At 33.3% G+C, this 19,316-nt stretch overlaps 2 protein-coding genes across 2 annotated transcripts; one reads left to right on the top strand and one right to left on the bottom strand.

Annotated features, from left to right (window-relative positions):
- The first annotated feature begins 373 nt into the window (after nucleotides 1-373).
- Nucleotides 374-15,948, top strand: LOC132719408 (protein N-terminal glutamine amidohydrolase-like). The gene is made up of 6 exons (XM_060703176.1): nucleotides 374-594; nucleotides 3,554-3,653; nucleotides 4,509-4,562; nucleotides 8,940-9,085; nucleotides 12,628-12,752; nucleotides 13,415-15,948. The coding sequence occupies exons 1-6, from the start codon at nucleotides 509-511 to the stop codon at nucleotides 13,525-13,527; spliced, it is 624 nt and encodes a 207-aa protein (XP_060559159.1). The 5' UTR covers nucleotides 374-508; the 3' UTR covers nucleotides 13,528-15,948.
- On the bottom strand, nucleotides 15,943-18,466 carry LOC132719407 (uncharacterized). The gene is made up of 2 exons (XM_060703175.1): nucleotides 18,285-18,466; nucleotides 15,943-18,051 (listed from the first exon to the last, which is right to left on the bottom strand). The coding sequence occupies exons 1-2, from the start codon at nucleotides 18,298-18,300 to the stop codon at nucleotides 15,959-15,961; spliced, it is 2,109 nt and encodes a 702-aa protein (XP_060559158.1). The 5' UTR covers nucleotides 18,301-18,466; the 3' UTR covers nucleotides 15,943-15,958.
- Nucleotides 18,467-19,316: the final 850 nt, after the last annotated feature.

Here is a 19,316-nt window from a genome sequence, read left to right as displayed (position 1 = left end):
GTTCAAAAAATACATACCAGTCTACTTGCACACGTAACTATATCAGAGAAATATTGAATTGCAGGACGAAATTTCTCCTGCATATCACAGCAGAAGAAAACCGATTTACCAGCAACAATGTTTCCAAGCTTTCTAGTGGCAGCCATTTTGAACAGTCACATGATTTAAGGTCATACTTGATTGAAACCAAAATTCAATCTTAAATATATGTTGCATGTTGCGATTTTCTGGCTTGAATAGTTCTATGTTCACAAAAGGAAATGATTTTAAATATATTGAAAAACAAATACCAATTCTTTGTGTCCGGAAAACAGACTTTAAATATAGAAATCGATTAGAATATGCAGTGCAGTCATTATTAATATTTGTTTAAAAATCAAGCGTTTCAATATGTCTGCGCCCATGTAAAGAAAATGAAAATAGAGACGCCTTAGTGTTTCATTTAAAGTTTTTAGACCAAGTCAAATATGTCAGTTAGTTTTAATTAAACCTAAGGCATAAAGAAATTATGACTGGCGTTCCAGACAGTGCTGATTTTGCAAGAACGACTTTGTTTAAATCTAAAAAAGATTGTATTTACACAAGTTGCTATTGGTGAGTTTTATTTTATTGTGACAGTTGTAAGTCTACCTGAATATCGACTGCATGACTGATGATATGAAATTAGGTAAAGCCTATGGACGGTAAAGTCAGTTAAAATAATTTTTCATTTTTGTGTTGCCTGTACAAGGTAGTGTCTGTCCGGGGTAGTGTGACTGTCTGTCTGTCCGTCAGGCCATCCTTAAAAAATGTTTGTTTGCAGTAACCCGACCCAGAATTTTCAAGGTGGGTAGGTAGGTCGATTTTTTTTTTTTTATTGAACTGTACCAGTACTCCCAAATAAACATGGAATTTCAAAATGCTGGACAATATATGCTTTGATAACCTGGTAACAATTAATAAATTGATAAATGAATTCTAATCAAATAATACCTACATTTTATTTCTTGTAGATCTATTAACCTTTAAAAGAACAAAAACAAAGTACAAGGCATAATTTTCTTATTCAAAAAATTTTTTTTTTTATCCAGACCATGAAAAAAACTTTTGAGTAGGGGCAAATTTTGTGAGTCGGTCGCGTTACTGCAAACCAACATTTTTTTAAGGATGGCCTCACAAAACTTGTCCGGACTACTTGGTGCAATATCACCCAATCTTTACAGGAATGATCAGTACCAAGTCTAGTTGTGTATATTATCGCCATTTTATGGTTCAATGATTTTTTTTCAGAGTTATGGCCCTTTAATTTTTAGCTCACCTGTCACAAAGTGACAGGGTGAGCTTTTGTGATCGCTTTTCGTCCGTCCGTCGTCTGTTTGCGTCCCTCCGTCCGGCGTCTGTCTGTAAACTTTTACTTTAAATGACATCACCTCATAAACCACTAAGCCAATTTCATCCAAATTTCACAGGAATGTTCCTTTGGTGGTCACCTTTAAAAATTGTTCAAAGAATTTAATTCCATGCAGAACTCTGGTTGCCATTTTTTTTGTCATCCAAATTTCACAGGAATGTTCCTTTGGTGGTCACCTTTAAAAATTGTTCAAAGAATTTAATTCCATGCAGAACTCTGGTTGACATGGCAACCGAAAGAAAAAACTTTAAATATCTTCTTTTAAAAAAACATAAGAGCTAGAGCTTAGATATTTGGCATGAAACATCTTCTAGTGAGTGTCTACCAAGTTTGTTCAAATAAAAGCCCTGGGGTCAAAATTGGCCCCGCCCCGGGGGGTCATTGATTTTCCCTATATGCATATAGTAAAAACTTAAAAAATCTTCTTTTAAAGAACCCAAAGAGCTAGAGCTAAGATATTTAGCATGAAACATCTTCTATTGAGTGTCTACCAAGTTTGTTCAAATAAAAGCCCTGGGGTCAAAATTGGCCCCGCCCCGGGGGGGGTCATTGATTTTCCCTATATGCATATAGTAAAAACTTAAAAAATCTTCTTTTAAAGAACCCAAAAAGCTAGAGCTAAGATATTTAGCATGAAACATGTTCTAATTGGTGTCTACCAAGTTTGTTCAAATAAAAGCCCTGGGGTCAAAAATGGCCCCGCCCCGGGGGGTCATTGATTTGCCCTATATGCATATAGTAAAAACTTAAAAAATCTTCTTTTAAAGAACTCAAAGAGCTATGGCTAAGATATTGAGCATCAAACATGTTCTAATAGGTGTCTACCAAGTTTGTTCAAATAAAAGCCCTGGGGTCAAAATTGGCCCCGCCCCAGGGGGTCATTGATTTTCCCTATATGCATATAGTAAAAACTTAAAAAATCTTCTTTTAAAGAACCAAAAGAGTTAGAGCTAAGATATTTAGCATGAAACATGTTCTAATAAGTGTCTACCAAGTTTGTTCAAATAAAAGCCCTGGGGTCAATATTGGCCCCGCCCCGGGGGGTCATTGATTTTCCCTATATGCATATAGTAAAAACTTAAAAAATCTTCTTTTAAAGAACTCAAAAAGCTATGGCTAAGATATTTAGCATCAAACATGTTCTAATAAGTGTCTACCAAGTTTGTTCAAATAAAAGCCCTGGGGTCAAAATTGGCACCGCCCCGGGGGTCATTGATTTTCCTTATATGTGTATAGCAAAAACTTAAAACCCAAATAGCTAGAGTTAAGATATTAAGCATGAAACATCTTTTAGTGAGTGTCTACAAAGTTTGTTCAAATAAAAGACCTGGGTTCAAAATTGGCCCCGCCCCGGGGGTCATTGATTTTCTTTATATGTGTATAGCAAAAAACTTAAAATCTTCTTTGAAAAAACCCAAATAACTAGAGTTTAGATATTAAGCATGAAACATCTTCTAGTAAGTGTCTACAAAGTTTGTTCAAATAAAAGTCCTTGGGTCAAAACTGGCCCGGCCCCAGGGGTGTCATTGTTTTTAACTACATTGTATATGTGTATAGTAAAAACTTTAAAAAAATCTTCTTTTAAAAAGCCCAATGAGCTACTCAGCTTAGATGTTTAGCATGAAACATCTTCTTATGGGTGTCTACCAAGTTTGTGCAAATAAAAGCCCTTAGGTTAAATTGGCCCTATAACGTTTGGGGGTGGGGGGGCCTATATACAGGTGAGCGACCTCAGGGCCATCATGGCCCTCTTGTTTTAATTTTTAAAACAATGTTCAAATACCAGGGCTTTTTATATACTACAGTCACCCTAAATACTGGCATCTATGTAATATCATGTTGAAAAATTGGTCGGTATTGCAGTCAAAATATTGAAAATAATTGTCATGTTTATGACATTGCTTTGAGATATTTACCTTACCAAATATATTAATAAATTTAACAATCACAAGTATTTTATCATTGTCCTGCACCAGACAATTATGAATATGCATTTTTATGATCTAATTTTTTACACAGTTACCAAATTAATGTTGATAAATCACCTTAATACTTTTTATTTAGAGTCTGTGTGAAGTGTGTATAAATCCAAACTTTTTTTCATCAAAAACTAAATTGCATTTTTTTTTTTAAATTTCAATATTAATTTCGCTCTTGTTTTAGTGAGGAAAATGTTTGGAAGCTCGCCAATGAAGTAAAAGAAAAGTATAGCGGGGAACTTGGAAATTGTTTCTGTGTATTTATATCAAATGAATCTCAAGCTGTAAGTAATGATACCTTTATTTTGGTTATTAGGCACATAATCAATCCTGTTTTTCTATAAGCTAGTGTAGACTGTCACAATAGTGGATTTTGTTAATTGTTATTTTTAATTTTCTGTTACTGTCAAAAGTTTCTTTTTACTAGTGCATCATGTATATACCATATTAATCTAGTCTTTAAGAAAGATTTTATTGCAAGTGCTGATTTAAAAAAAAATTTGTAATCAGTTTTACATATATATATTGTCTGTGAATGTCAATATTAATATCATCAACTGATGTATCTACCATGTACCATCATCTACCATGTACATGTATAGAGACAAATGGTTAAGGTGAACCAACTTTAAATCAGTTGTCCTTCACTGCTGTTTGTTTAAAGTTGAGATTCTTTCATGTCAGGAAGCTATATATCCAGCAAGCTTGCGGAAGGTTGCTGGTTTTACTTAGGTGCTTGCTTATCGGCTAGGATGTGCTCTTACTCTTGACAACATTTTAATGTGTTTGGTTTATATATCTATTCAAAACTACTAATAATTACATACAAAAGCATTGGAATTATGTACTATTACATCTCACACACTGTGTGTTAGTTAACGTCACATACATGTATATATAATTGGATCTCCCAGCACTATTACATGCCAGATATATATAAATGCACAGAGCATTACATTAAGAATATCTCAAAGAGTTTACCTTAAAAGTCAGTATATCACCTTTATATTGTAGATGTGACTGAAAACCTAGCTATTAAAAGGGGAAAATATTCGATATAAGTTCAGTTTACAAGATCTGTTAGTGATATCATGAAAGAATGCAATTTAATTGTACTCCTTTTTAATATGTAATCACAGATACCACTTTGGGAACAGGCAGCCAGTAAAAGAGAAGATGGATTGGTGATTTGGGTATGTATAATTGAGAGATTATAAACTGAACTGTACTCAATTTATTAAATTTGATAGACTGTCCCATTGTTGAAGTGAATAATACTAGATTTATTATTATATGTATCAATAAGAAATGTTAAGTTAGTTACAAAACATAATCAAAGCACTGAATGTACTGATAGGGAGGCTATGACAGAATGTAACAGACTTATAGTTTCTTTCCTTTTGCTTAAAATGTGCTGTTAAATAAGAAGATAATTATTATGCACATTGCGCCATTTATCGTTCAGCCATTCATATATATGGTTAATATGGTTGACTATTCATTTTGTTAATATTCCAGAACATTTCATTGAGGTCTACATTCGGATTGTTAATCATGCAAATTTTGAAAAACCTAAAAACCATTTATAAATGACATACCAGCAGGTATGGCGACTGTTCATTATAAGATCATAATACCATTTTACAACTGACGGTTCCTTATCAAAATATTCTAGGACTGTTCATCATAAATAATTTATGTCATTTTAATATCATTGAATGATAATAAGAACTGCAAGTTAAGCAACAATTTAATTGAACATAAAAATTATACATATTTACAAGTACCATAATTGAGATCAATGAGACACTGTCTTGTGATGAGTATTATTATACATGCTCTACGGACAGAAAGTTGTCTCCTTCCGAAGCAAATCTCGAATAAAATCACGTTTCAGAAAATTATTCCAATTTCATTACTCGTCGCTGACTTTGACGGCTTCGGATAATATTAAAGCTAAATATTTCTTGAAAAAATACATATCTGCAAAGCTTATTCAAATTTGAATCAACCTAAGTGAAAATTGATCAGGAAGTTCTATCTTCTTTTTTACAGCCAACACTCAACCAACTTATGGTAGTTAATCGATAGATTTTAAAACTCACTAGCTTGAAATATATACTGCGGAAAATCTGTTGTTAACAGGGTGTGTGGTTATTACGTAGGGTTTTCCTTATCGACCATTTCCTGCAAATAGATGAGAACATCGAAGCGTCAGTGCTATGAATGGTGTTATAAATAGCGTGTTTAGAGGTTTTTGTCGAAACTTCTCCAAATCCCTCCAGAGGTATGCACGTCGCGGAGAAGGCACACGGCAGGTCGAGGTCAAGTCATCTCAAGTACCAGAGGTGATTGGTTGACCTGTCGTAACTTACTCTGGAGGTTTGGCGCTAATGAATGCCGTTTTTGTTGTCGTCAGTCAGGAAGTTGATGCCTTGACAGTACTGTCGTCTCCTTTACCACTAACGAACAAAGAATGGGCTACCAGGAAGGTTCTGCTGGAAAAAGACGTCCCCGATGCTATAATCTCGGACATATGGTTATTCCGGTGCCGAGAATAAATGAACTTGAAACACACACTCTTGTTGAAAAAAAAAACAAAAAAACACAACATATTTTCTGTAGTAATTTTTCAAGTGTTGTAAAATTAAAACGAAATTCGTCTTATGCCGCCAATTATTTTTAGAACACAAACATATAAGTTCTTTTAATTGGATTTATTCAAATAAACATTAATCACTTCAGTGCGCGCAAATATCGTTTTCAAATTAAAATTTCGTAAGATATGTTGATGAATTTCCGATGCTCGACTGTAAGTCATTCGTATATATATGCGTGTTTTTACTACACATGGACTATCAAATTATGATTCTTTGCCCTAGAATTGAATAAACTTTCTAATTACACAATACGGGGTCATTCATTTGATTGAAGACTGATCTTTGCGTCTTTCTCTGAAATAATTATTTCCTTGCTAAAACATATTTGACCACATATTTCTGTCATTTAACTGTTCACTTTACTTCTGATTTTTGTTGTACCGAAACACATGTTTCTATTTGTGTTTTCTATTCGAATCTATAATCAGTTTAATGGGATCACCACCGGGTAAACGACTACTAGGTACTTTGGTCATGTTTTTTACCCCAAATATTTGAATGTTTCTATTGGGATTATAATGAGCGTAGATAACTAAACAACTGGTTGTATAAATCCCTGACCTGTCTAATTCTAATTATGAGATTAGTGGATATATTAAGACTTTCACTACAATATATTCCTAAACAAAAGAGCACATGTTTAAATTTATTCCTTTACAAATAAAAGATCAGAGTAGGGATCTGTCAATTGCCAGACATATTTTTAAAAGATAAGAGAAGAAGAAATAGTTATTTCGGTAACTTATACATTTACAGTATCACGTTACATACAATAATTACAAATATAATAATTCTGTGGTCACATTGACAAAAGCAAAGAAAAAAATAATCAGAAGAACATAAAAAGTTTTAACTGATGACACTCTAACGGATAACAGACAGCTGCAAATAAAGAAACAAAGAACATCACAATTTCATTATCATTCATAAAAATAAAAAGTTCCAGTAAGAAGAAAAACACCAAAAAACAGAAAAGACATGACAATAACAGCATCAAAAGTATAGTATTACATGTATCTTTTTAACGATAAAAAGGATTATAAGTTGAACCAATTAACATTTCAAAATGTGTTATGAATTAACAACGGGTAGTAACAATTCTTGTCGCTTTTTATTAGCTACATCTATATATTTTCCTAAATTTACAAGTATAGCTTTTAAATTATTATCTGATTGGAGTAAATCTACTAATTTATACATAGAAGGTCTAATATAGTAATAACGCTTGATAAATCTTCTTCGAATATCTTATAACATGGACAAACTAAAATAAAATGATATTCATCTTCAATTTGGTAAGTTACATAATTGGCATAATCTTTCATTTCCTTTGTTCTATTACGTCCGTATCTACCTGTTTCAATCCTTAAGTTATGAGCAGATATTCTAATTCTACAAATATTCATACGTATACCTTTACAATAAATATTTCTTAAATAAGGTTCCAAACAAAAGTCTTTTTTGATATAATTATACAAAGTGTTTAGTACGATATTGTTTTCTATGTCTGAATGCCATTTTTGCCTAAAACAATCAATAACTCTTTGCTTAAATTCAGATAAAAAGAAACTACTTTTGATATTTATTGGGTTGTCCCACACATAAGAAAAGCCAAATTCATTTAATATGGATTTTACATTTTGAGCCCAATTATTTACATCAGTCAAACTATTGCTTACTGTATATCTATAAATTTCTTTCATGTTATGTTAAAAGTTTGATTAATGAATTATGTAAGATGAAAATATAAGTATTGCTTTTTTTTATTTTGCTAATATTAAATGTAATCTTGTGGTGAAATTTTGTCGGAGGGTCCTTACGGATTTTGTAGTTAAATAGTTTTTTTCCGGCGATACATGGTTTAATATAATGTTTTCAAACTATATGTTCATCACCATTAGTGAATTTTTAGTTAAATGTATGCAAAATATTTACTAACAGCTATATGATAAAGCGGTTTATGAGCGTTTTCCGCGTACAGCCTCCTAAGGTGTACTAATAAGTTAGTTTTCCTTTGTTATCACGCAAGCATGATCCATGTCTCTGATGTAATCGACAGTTTACCATTATTTGTCTTTAAAAAAATATTAAGGACTATTAATGGTTTATAACAACAAAAGAACATGCATGATATTGAGACTACGGTGTTGCAACGTTCTAGTTAATGACCCGTCATAAACAGCTGGTCGCTGCGTAGTAATTGGAAAATTGTTATCAAAAATAATAAAGAATATTTGCCACCTAGTTAAAGCATTTACCTATAAATTTTCATCTATGCTTTTTGTTTAAAAAATATTGATAAAGTTATTATACAGAAGGGTTTTCATACCAGAACTATTTATTACCAACGAACGTATGCCTAAACCTGATTACCGCGGCAGTATGATGTCACGGAGTAGTGATTTTGAAAAAATAACAAACAAAAATCAAGAATTTTTCAGAGAATTATTATCTTTACAAATTGCAGATATGAAATAAAAGAATGAAAATATTTTCATATTGTAAATGTCTGTGATGAGTGATCAGTCAGCTTAGGAAAAATCAAGGTACTATTTTTTGACCTGATTACCGCGGCAGTAAGATTTGACAGATGATATTAACATTGGGGAGGCATAGCCAAAAATGTTAAAAAGTTATTACAAAAGCTTCTGTTTCATTTTATTGGCATTGGATTTATTATAACATCAGTTTTTCTTGCTTTTTATACCCTCACTGAAAATTTGCCCATCCTGCTGTCATGCTATCCATTCATAGACTGACAAAATATTGAAGTATTAGGGTTTCTGTGTCTTATAGAAACATTTGTAGTTTATTTCATTATTATCAAAGCAAACCCAAATAATCATTGTACATGTTTGTATTTTAGAATGAAAAAAAAAATGACATAGAATTTTCACTGTCTCGTTGCAGGACTACCATGTTATATTTTTACACAAGACACAAGATGGCAGCTATGTTTATGATTTAGACACAAAACTTGATTTTCCTTGTATGTTTAGTCATTATATTGATAGAGGAATACAGTCATGTGATAAGTTCAAAAAGGAGTATCACAGGTAAATTTGAGGACTTGTATTTCTTATAATATATTTGTTTCTTTATTCTATAGAATTGTGTCTATTTTGGACTGTTCTTCAATTAATATGTGTCGTTAACCTAATATCTATATTTAAATGTTTTTTACATAACAATAAGACAAGGAACAAAATAAAATATGCATACCAGACTATTGAGTGAATGTGTGACAAGCTCAGAGATTTTTTATTAGCTCACCTGAGCTTGCTTAGAGTAAGCTTTTAGGATCGTTGAATGTCTGTCATCTGTCCTCATTTGTTTGTTTACACTCTAGCGGTCACATTTTTGCCTCAATCATCATCAAACTTTGTCAGTATGCTTGTCTAGGTAATTGATGAGTTCGAACATGGGTCATCTCAGATGAAAAACTAGGTCACAGGGGCTAAAAATAAATTGGTCTGAAAGTTTGTTTTGATGATTCCTAGATCAATTTCGAATATGGGTCACCTGGGTCAAAGATTTCTAGGTCAAGTTTGAATATGGGTCACCTGGGTCAAAAACTAGGTCACATTACCCAAATATGGAAAAATCTTGTTAACAGTCTAGTGGTCACATTTTTGACTAAATTTTCATCAATCTTTTTCAGGATGTTTGTCTAGGTAATTGCTCGGATGCCTTAAAACATGGGTCATCTCGGATGAAAAATAAGGTCACAGGAACTAAAAATAGAAAAATCTTGTTAGCACTCTAGTGGCTACTGTTTTGATCCAAATATCCTGGGTATTGGTCTGAAAGTTTGTTTTGATAACTTCTAGGTCAAGTTCGAATATGGGTTACATGGGGTCAAAAACTAGGTCACACTGCCCAAATATGGAAAAACCTTGTTAACAGACTAGTGGTCACATTTTTGACTCATTATCATCAAACTTGGTCAGGATGCTTGTCTAGGTAATTGCTCTGATGCGTTTGAACATGGGTCATGTCAGATGAAAAACTAGGTCACAGGAACTAAAAATAGAAAAATCTTGTTAACACTCTAGTGGCTCCTGTTTTGATCCAAATATCGTGGATAGGTCTGAAAGTTTGTTTTGATGATTTCTAGGTCAAGTTCGAATATGGGTCACCTTAAGTCAAAAACCAAGTCACACCGCCCAAATATGGAAAAACTTTGTTTAACACTCTAGTGGTCACATTTTTGCCTCAATCAAACTTGGTCAGGATGCTTGTCTAGGTAATTGCGCGAATGAGTTTGTACATTAGCCATTTCGGATGAAAAATTAGGTCGCAGGAGCTAAAAATAGAAAACTCTTGTTAACACTCTAGTGGCTGTTTTGATCCTAATATCCTTGAAATTAGTCTGAAAGTTTGTTTTAATTCTTTCTAGGTCAAGTACGAATTTAGGTCACCTGGGTCAAAAACGAGGTCACACCGCCCAAATATGGAAAAACCTTGTGACTCAATTGTCATCAGACTTGGTCAGGATGCTTGTCTAGGTAATTGCTTGGATGAGTCAGAACATTGGTAATTTCTGATGGAAAAACTGTGGAAAAACCTTGTTAACACTCTGGTGGTCACAGTTTTGACTCAATTGTCATCAAACTTGGTCAGGATGCTTGTCTTGGTAATTGCTTGAATGAGTTTGAACATTGGTCATTTCAGATTAAAAACTAGGTCATAGGAGCTTAAAATAGGAAAGTCTTGTTGACACTCTAGTGGCTACTATGTTGATCAAAATGTCCTGGAAATTGGTCTGAAAGCTTGTTTTGATGATTTCTAGGTCATTTTTGAATATGGATCACCTGGGGTCAAAAACTAGGTCACACCGCCCAAATATGGAGAAACCTTTTAACACTGTAGTGGTCACTTTTTTGACTCAATTGTCATCAGACTTGGTCAGGATGCTTGTCTAGGTAATTTCTATGATGAGTTCCAACATGGGTCATTGCGGATGAAAAATTAGGTCATTAGGTTAAAGGAGCTAGAAATAGAAAAATCTTGTTCACACTCTAGTGGCTACTTTTTTGATCCAAATATCCTGGAAATTGATCTGAAAGTTTGTTTTGATGATTTCTAGGTCAAGTTCAAATATGAAGGGTTTGTGCCTTTTTGTGATTCATAAATAATCAAGCAGTGATTTACTCAATATAACATCTTTATAACAGGCCTTTGTACATTTTCGGACAATTTTATGAATTCATATAGGTACCGGTAAGCATTATTATACTCAATGAAACACCCTTGTGACAACTTTTTCGTATAGTCGAGCGTTGCTGTCCTCCGACAGTTCTTGTTTTGTATTTAAATTGTATACTCATAGTTATATCAGAAACATATCAAAGCACATTAACAACAAATTTTAATATTAAAATAACAGTGTTTCTATTTTTGTAAAATAAGTAGTCAATACTTAACCTGCTGGTATACATTGTGCCTGTGCCGCCAGTATATAGAGAATAATAGGTTGGTGCCGTGGATTGAGAAAGTTTATCTGTCGAGGCGGAGGAATTTATTGGGTGAGCCGAAGGCGAACCCAATAAATTCCGGAGCAGAGCCAGATAAACTTTCTCCATCCACGACACCAATCTATTATTCTATTTATCCTGTCACCGTTTTTTAAAGAATTTTATTAGGCAAACAACCTTTAATCACACTATCGGAAATGTTTCTATATAAACAAAGAAGGCCCTAATTTTTCTACACCAATGCACTCGCCGTTCTTATTATCTCCCCGTGTATTTTCACATTGAGGGCGCCATTTGTTTGAAAAATGTGATAAATAAAAACAATTTTTTGTCGAATTTTGTTGTGAAAACTATCTAGAATGAAAGAAAATGGTCTAACTAAGAAAATGAATTTGAATACCAATATCTTTTATTCAGTCGTTAACGCTGTTCAGACGTTTAAAGTATTGTTTACGTGACGTCACAATGTAGCGCCAAACAGCACGTGCAAAACAATCAAATCAAGTACGCTATTCTAAAATGTCGCAAACAGTTAAGTTTTACATTTATTTCACTTTAAATAATTTTTTATTTCGCTTGAAAAATTATAGAGTGAAATAAAATAAACAAACAAAGTTTTATCAACGTTTCCAAAATTCGTTATTCTACACACAGAAGATTTAACGACAGTTTTTATATTTTTTCTTGAAAAGTAGTCCGGCAAACATGCACACCACGTGATCAAGTGCCGTAGATCAGTAAAAATATACGGCACCTTGTTATCGGGCCGAAATTGAGACAAGTGACAGGATAAAGAGCGAGACCATGTACATCCATGTAGTTTGACCAGCCTGTGGCTCGATACTGTTTGTTGCTCAATTTGCATATTTTGATATTGAAATCTCTTAAACATTTAATTGACATTTCTAATTCTAAAACACAATTTCAGAAGGTTAAGACTATGATAATCTTTATGATTTCACCCCCCACTCTAGTCCATTACTGTTGGTACTGTTTAAAAAGTAATGAAGAAATGGGGTTATGACTGTTTATAAGGTTATGTCTGACTTTATTAACATTGTCTGCACTATGATTTGAACACTTATAATGTTTGTCTGCTTTAACAATCGGGATATTTTCAGGCAGTTTCGAGTGATTCCAGCTGATGAATTTTTATCAACATTTGCATCAGATAGATCTCATATGTTAGACGAGGATGGTAAATGGTTGAAGCCTGCACCATCCTATCCATGTATACAAACAAAAGGTATATTCTAAGACCTAAAACATTTGCTTTTTTTTTTACCTTAATCTGATACTACCCTATCTACCTAGTTCATGTATCTAATTTAAAAACAATTGTAAAATGAAACATAATGTGAGAAACTCATGTCAGTATAAATATTCTTTGTACTTGAAATAAATATTCTTTGTACTTGAAACAAATATTCTTTGTACTTGAAAAAAATATTCTTTGTACTTGAAAAAAATATTCTTTGTACTTGAAACAAATATTCTTTGTACTTGAAACAAATATTCTTTGTACTTGAAAACAATATTCTTTGTACTTGAAACAAATATTCTTTGTACTTGAAACAAACATTTTTTTGTACTTGAAACTAGATAAGCTTTTTGACAGTGTTGGGAGTGAACTTTTAACCTGATCTCCCTTTGAAATCGGTGTGCATAAATTTGCCTAACCATGTGACACTTTGAAATCGGTGTGCATAAAGTTGCCTAACCATGTGACACTTTGAAATCGGTGTGCATAAAGTTACCTAATCATGTGACACAACAGGCAAAATGTCAAATTTATAAAATGCTGACCATATTCCTAGCATAAAAATAAAATAAACTCTAGAAATCTTTGTATCATTTGTATCAATGTGAATTGTAATGTAAGAGTTATGTTACATTTTATATTTTCAGATGCTACAAACAATATAAAGGACTTTATAAGCATGGACCCAGAAGTTGGAGTTGGGAAAATAATGAACTTTTGGCAATTCTGTGATACTTTTATCGAAAAAGACACTTCCTGATGAAATACATGTACTATCAGTAAGATGTACTACAACAACTAATATTTATTACTGAAAATGAGCTGCTTTTATTCTGTTAAATTACAAGTAATGTCCTCTGATGTTCAAGATTCTACCTTGTACTTGATGCAATGCTATTGTTGTTTATGTCACAATGTCCCCTGACATTACTGCACACATCAACAAAAGAAGGATTGTTATAAGCGTCAATGTATTGTGAACTTATGAATACTTTACAATACTAATCTTGTGTGATAGAAGTGTCATGCTTCGAATTTGGATCTGTGAATTTTTTATCTTTAAGACAATAAAGATTCAGCTGTCAGTAAGGTAAAATCTGATCAGATTTTACTAGAGTGTATGTGTAGTCTGGCCTAGGAAAGTCATTGTCATTGCCAGCAATTGGAAGGGTTAACTGTGGAAGATAATTTAACGCTACCTATTTCACATCAATTGATTGTTGTATAATCATTGCATTTCCTATGGCTTTAAAGCTACTCTCCCACACAAAACGGGTACAAAAACCATCAACATATTTGTTTACTGTTATTTGATATGCATAGAAGTAAAATTTGCATAACTGTGACCTAATGGTTGTTATGTTTCACTTGACACTGTTTATATCCATTTTATCACACCCGTGAACATGTTGCATGTAGTTTATCTTTATGTACAGTAGGTAGAACTAACTACAATGTATATAAATGCCAGTTTTACACCAGATGACCGATTTATGTTCTTCTTTTGTGTCTCTTTTTAAAGACATATTTTTCTATGATATACATGTATTGTGCAGCAATCCATTGCAGGATAAAAATAATAATGGATGTGTATAATTTAAGTCAATATTTACAAAATAAAACGTTGCAACGGTTTGAAATTACAGCATCATAAACATAGAAAAACTTTTACTTTTTTATTTATTTCTTCAAATTTTATCTTTTGGTGATATTTTATTTGAAAAACGCCCAAACTGCAATATGTGGGATAGTAGCTTAACAGGCTTAGGGTCTTTCAAGCAGTCACACCAACTTTTTATGCCCCCACAGAGTGGGAGCATATAGCGTTGCACTTGTCCGTCCGAGTGTCAGTCCGTCCGTCAGTCCGCACTCACAGGAGAGTAATTATGTGGCTAGAGGGACAATAGGTAACTGTTCTTTCTCTTTGATGTCATTCATTCCGTAATGCTTTTATGTGGCTATTTTCTTTTGTGTGGCTAAAAAGAACAATAGAGAGAACAATAGAGTAGCCACATTATTACTCTCCTGTTAGAACGTCCGTCCGTCCGTCCGTCAGTCCGTCCGTACGTCCCGAAATCTTGTGAACGCAACTCCTCTTAAACCGGATGGCAGATTTTGCTTAAACTTACAGGGATGAACAACCTTAATGTGTAGATGGTAGTAAAGGAAGGAATTTTCGCTGCGACCAAATTTAACAGAATTATGGCCCTTTGTTGATTTTTTCACTAGATACTATGAAGAAATTTTGTGAACGCAACTCCTCTTAAACCGCATGGCAGATTTTGCTCAAACTTACAGGGATGAACAACCTTAATGGGTAGATGGTAGTAAAGGAAGGAATTTTTGCTGCGACCAAATTTTACAGAATTATGGCCCTTTGTTGATTTTTTCACTATATACTATGTAGAAATTTTGTGAACGCAACTCCTCTTAAACCGCATGGCAAGATTTTGTTTAAACTTACAGGGATGAACAACCTTAAGGTGAAGATGGTAGTAAAGGAAGGAATTTTCGCTGCGACCAAACTTTACAGAATTATGGCCCTTTGTTGATTTTTTCACTATATACTAAATAGAAATTTTGTGAATGCAACTCCTCTTAAACCGGATGGCAGATTTTGCTTAAACTTCCAAGGATGAACAACCTTTATGTGTAGATGGCAGTAAAGGAAGGAATTTTTGCTGCAACCTAATTTAACAGAATTATGGCCCTTTGTTGTTTTTTTCATTATATACTATGTAGAAATTTTGTGAACGCAACTCCTCTTAAACCGGATGGCAGATTTTGCTTAAACTTCCAGGGATTAACAACCTTAATGTGTAGATGGTAGTAAAGGTAGGAATTTTTGCTGCGACCAAATTTAACAGAATTATGGCCCTTTGTTTATTTTTAGTTTTCAACTTGTGGCACATGTAGTCCAAAAAATATTTGGCCTAGAGTCATAAGATTGACAGAACAGTGGTGTGTGGGGGCATCCGTGTCCTATGGACACATTTCTAGTTAAAGTTTGCTTTAATTGTGCAATTTAAGTTTCTAAGCTTGCAGTCAAACCTGTGAATATTACAATAAAAAATCAAATTAACATTTTTCATAAATCTTTCTGAATTTCATTAATTTTCTTTTATCAATATATGTGTATTTTGTAAATATTGTATGAATAACAAAATAATAATGTACAGAAGTTTCCATTTTTACCATGCAACATTAGCTGTTTTTACTGGATTCTTCTTGGACCGAAATTTACTAATCCATGCAGCAGCCATATTTCGAAATCGACCCGTTCCGAAACCATAAAATATTTTATCTTGAGGCTCAATTTTTGTTTTTACAAGATTTGAGAGCACATCCCCTTCGCTGATTCTTTTAGGTACAGATGGATAGCTGGTACTTTCATTAAAAGATGGTTTTGTAAGCTCACTGTCACTAACATTCTTATCGAGGTGGTTACTGGATGATGAGCCAATTTGTCTTGTCTTTTCAGCATTGATATTATCAATACTGAGAAATGGAAATTTCTTTTCAAGTCTGTCTGAACCAAGGACTGGTTCAATTTCTATAGCTGTCCAGCTTTGTACTTTTGGAAAAGCTTTCACTGGAGTTTTTCTCCCAGATTTTATGCCATCATTGTTTGGCTGTGGTAACCATGCCTTTGTTGAGATTTTCTTCCCTGGTGGTTCGCTGTCTGGACGTTGAATATTGTCATTTGGTAATTTAACATCATCGATTTCATCTTCAATGAAGAACCTGGTCTTCTGTTCAGCATTACCAGTTTTAACATTTAAAGTGTTTTGTTGTGACCCTATAATATGTTGATCTTGAAGAGACTGTTGATTTCTTCCCATTTCCTTTTTAGGGACAACTAGGCTTTGATTTGTATCTCGATTGAAGTTGCTAAATTGATTGCCTGATTGACCTTTTGTATTTGTAATTCCTTTTTCTTTCTCTTGAGTCTTAGCTTTATTGCTTTTTGACTGATTTTCTGTTATCTGAGGATTGTGAGCTATTTCTTGAACTTTTCGTGATGTAGTTCTTGTGTGCTGTCCAATATTTGAAGCATTGTTGATGAATCTTGTTTCTCTACCACCATGTTCTGTTTTGTTCTCTGTACCATTAAATGCTTCACCCTTGCTTTTATAATTATACTTCAAAATCTCGTGACTTTCATTTTTATTTTGTGTTTGTAAGACGGTCGTTTTGAATTTACTTGGCATTTTGCCTAGATGTGTTGCTTTTGCGGAGACACTGATAGGTCCTTTGATATTTTCTGTAGTTACATCTGTGCCCCAGTCATCATCATCTTCCAACTCGTTAATTGGTGTTTTTATTCCTTTTATTCTTTTAAGTGGATCGCCATTGTAGAGCTCTTTGTTCAAAGCTTTGTCATCATAACTACTACTTCGACTCGCTTTTAAATTTAAAGACTTAAGTTCATATTCGTTTGTCCTGGTTGAATTTTGCTTGCTCCTTGTTGGCAAAATTGTTTTACTTCCTTTAAGAGTAAATATTTCTTCTGTTACGACATCGTCCCAGTTATTTTCGTCTGTTGCTGTTATTGGAACATTTGTCTTTGTATACATGTTTGACTTACCTTTTGACACTGCACGCATATTTGTATTTTTAGTTTTGTCATCAATTGGGCTGCCCCAGTCATCAACTTCTACTCTTGCCATTGCATCTGTATTGCTGGTTGGGTCATTAATTGAGCTACTTAAGTCATCATCCCAATCATTATCTATTTTTACCATGCTTTTTCTTGTGCCATTTGTTGATTGTAAAGGCTGTTGTTTAGACTTCATATTTGGTTGTGCACCTTTGATGAATTTACCATTTTTTATACCAAAGTGAACCGTTTTATTGTCTTCGCCCCAATCATCATCGGGAGCTACATCTCCATTTGCACTTTTGTTGTAATCTCGATCATTATTTTCATTATTATTTGCAATTTTATCACTACATGGATCTTCTGTATGCACTAAAGCTACTGTAGCATTGATTTTTTTGTTAGCGTCTTTGTTCAATAAAGTTGTTGACTTTGCCTTTCCAATTGCCTTGATTTCCTTTACGTTTTTCTTCCCTTTGGCCTTTACATCTTTACTTGCAAATACAGATACACCTGCGGCGCTTGCATCATTACCATCGTTTTCTTGTTCAGCTTCATCGGTATCTTCATATTCAGACTGCGTGTCATAGTCACTGTCAGACACAACATCTTCATCCTCGCTTATGGCTTCTAGTTCAACATCTCTAGCTGTTAACTGCCTTTCTAGCTCCATTTTCTGTGATTCTTTATTGCAATATAATAAAATGTATAGCACAAATCTCACAAAATGGTAATTAAATAGATTAAGCGAAATATATACATATACATGAAATTGACCCATACTAGTGTCATAATAGTTTGATTTGAAACCAATATGTAAGACTTTCATTACACGAACTGCTGATAATGAGCCAGTGACTGTAATTTTGCAATCAATATATTCAAACGTTGCATGATAGAAATAAAAGATTATATACCTGCCCCGCCCATCATCCCTGACTGTCTACTAGGTGCAAGGTCTGGTGAACCTCCTTGAGAATTAGTTTCATCGTCAGGGGAGCATGTCTTTCTACTCTCGGGACTTCGTGGATCTTCATCTGACCTGAATCAGATTCAGATAACATGTTTCGTGAACTTTGATAATATTTAATGAGTTATGTCGAAATGGGATAGGTAGAGAGAGATTCAATGTAGTCAACATGTTTTTTTTGTTTGTTTTTTTGTTGTTGTTTTTTTTACAATCCAAAATGGTTCTGTTAATAAATTAATAATTGAGTGTATCTTTGGGAGTTCTTTAAGGTTTAAAATTTCTCTATAAATTTAGGTTATACAATGTATATTAGAGCTTTAGAAACCAGTTATTTACTTACAGTTGATATTTCGATTGATCCACTCAACGTACTAGTATTTGTTTTATATAATGTCTACACTAACCTGTAACCTTTATTTTCATAGCCATCATCATCGTCATATTCACCGTGCTCTTCATCATCAGTCATGTCCTCGTCCTTTTCGGCATCATTGTCGGTATCACCACCGTCACTATCATCATCATCATCACGACGTCTTCTTCTTTTACCACCTGAAGACTGCCTATTGGTGACAGAAACAATTGCTCTTACATACCATGTTTTTATTTGGCATTCATTTTGTTTTATTTTTAAAATTTGGAAACAAAGTATGCCTGTTGATTAGCGTGTAATAAATTTAATATCGGTATCAAAATGTGATCAAACTTTAAACACTTTAAATAATAAAATAAACTATTGAAATGGGCTTTTCAAAACTTTTGTGATTTTTGACGAAACTTTTTTTATTATTGATGAAAAGTTAAATCAGTTAGAAACGTTTAAAAAAAAATTTATGAACCAATAAAAACGTCTTTATTTTAACCGGAATTGGCTGAAACACTTGTATATGGAAACCATTTTCTTTTCGCTCGAACCTTATAATAATTAACATGTGAAATAGTTAAATTTACTAACAAAAAGTTGAGGCTGATATCATTA

This window comes from Ruditapes philippinarum, unplaced genomic scaffold (assembly GCF_026571515.1).
Source record: "Ruditapes philippinarum isolate M1 unplaced genomic scaffold, ASM2657151v2 ctg5232_1_1_1_1, whole genome shotgun sequence".
In the NCBI taxonomy this organism is placed as follows: Eukaryota; Metazoa; Mollusca; class Bivalvia; order Venerida; family Veneridae; genus Ruditapes; species Ruditapes philippinarum.
This window is presented reverse-complemented; position numbering and strand designations above follow the sequence as displayed.

Bases quoted from the DNA above. Each gene is read 5' to 3' on its own strand.
- LOC132719408 (XM_060703176.1), top strand. From the start codon at position 509: ATGACTGGCGTTCCAGACAGTGCTGATTTTGCAAGAACGACTTTGTTT. The intron at 3,654-4,508 runs GTAAGTAATGAT...ATGTAATCACAG, and splicing joins TATCAAATGAATCTCAAGCT to ATACCACTTTGGGAACAGGC. The intron at 4,563-8,939 runs GTATGTATAATT...GTCTCGTTGCAG, and splicing joins AAGATGGATTGGTGATTTGG to GACTACCATGTTATATTTTT.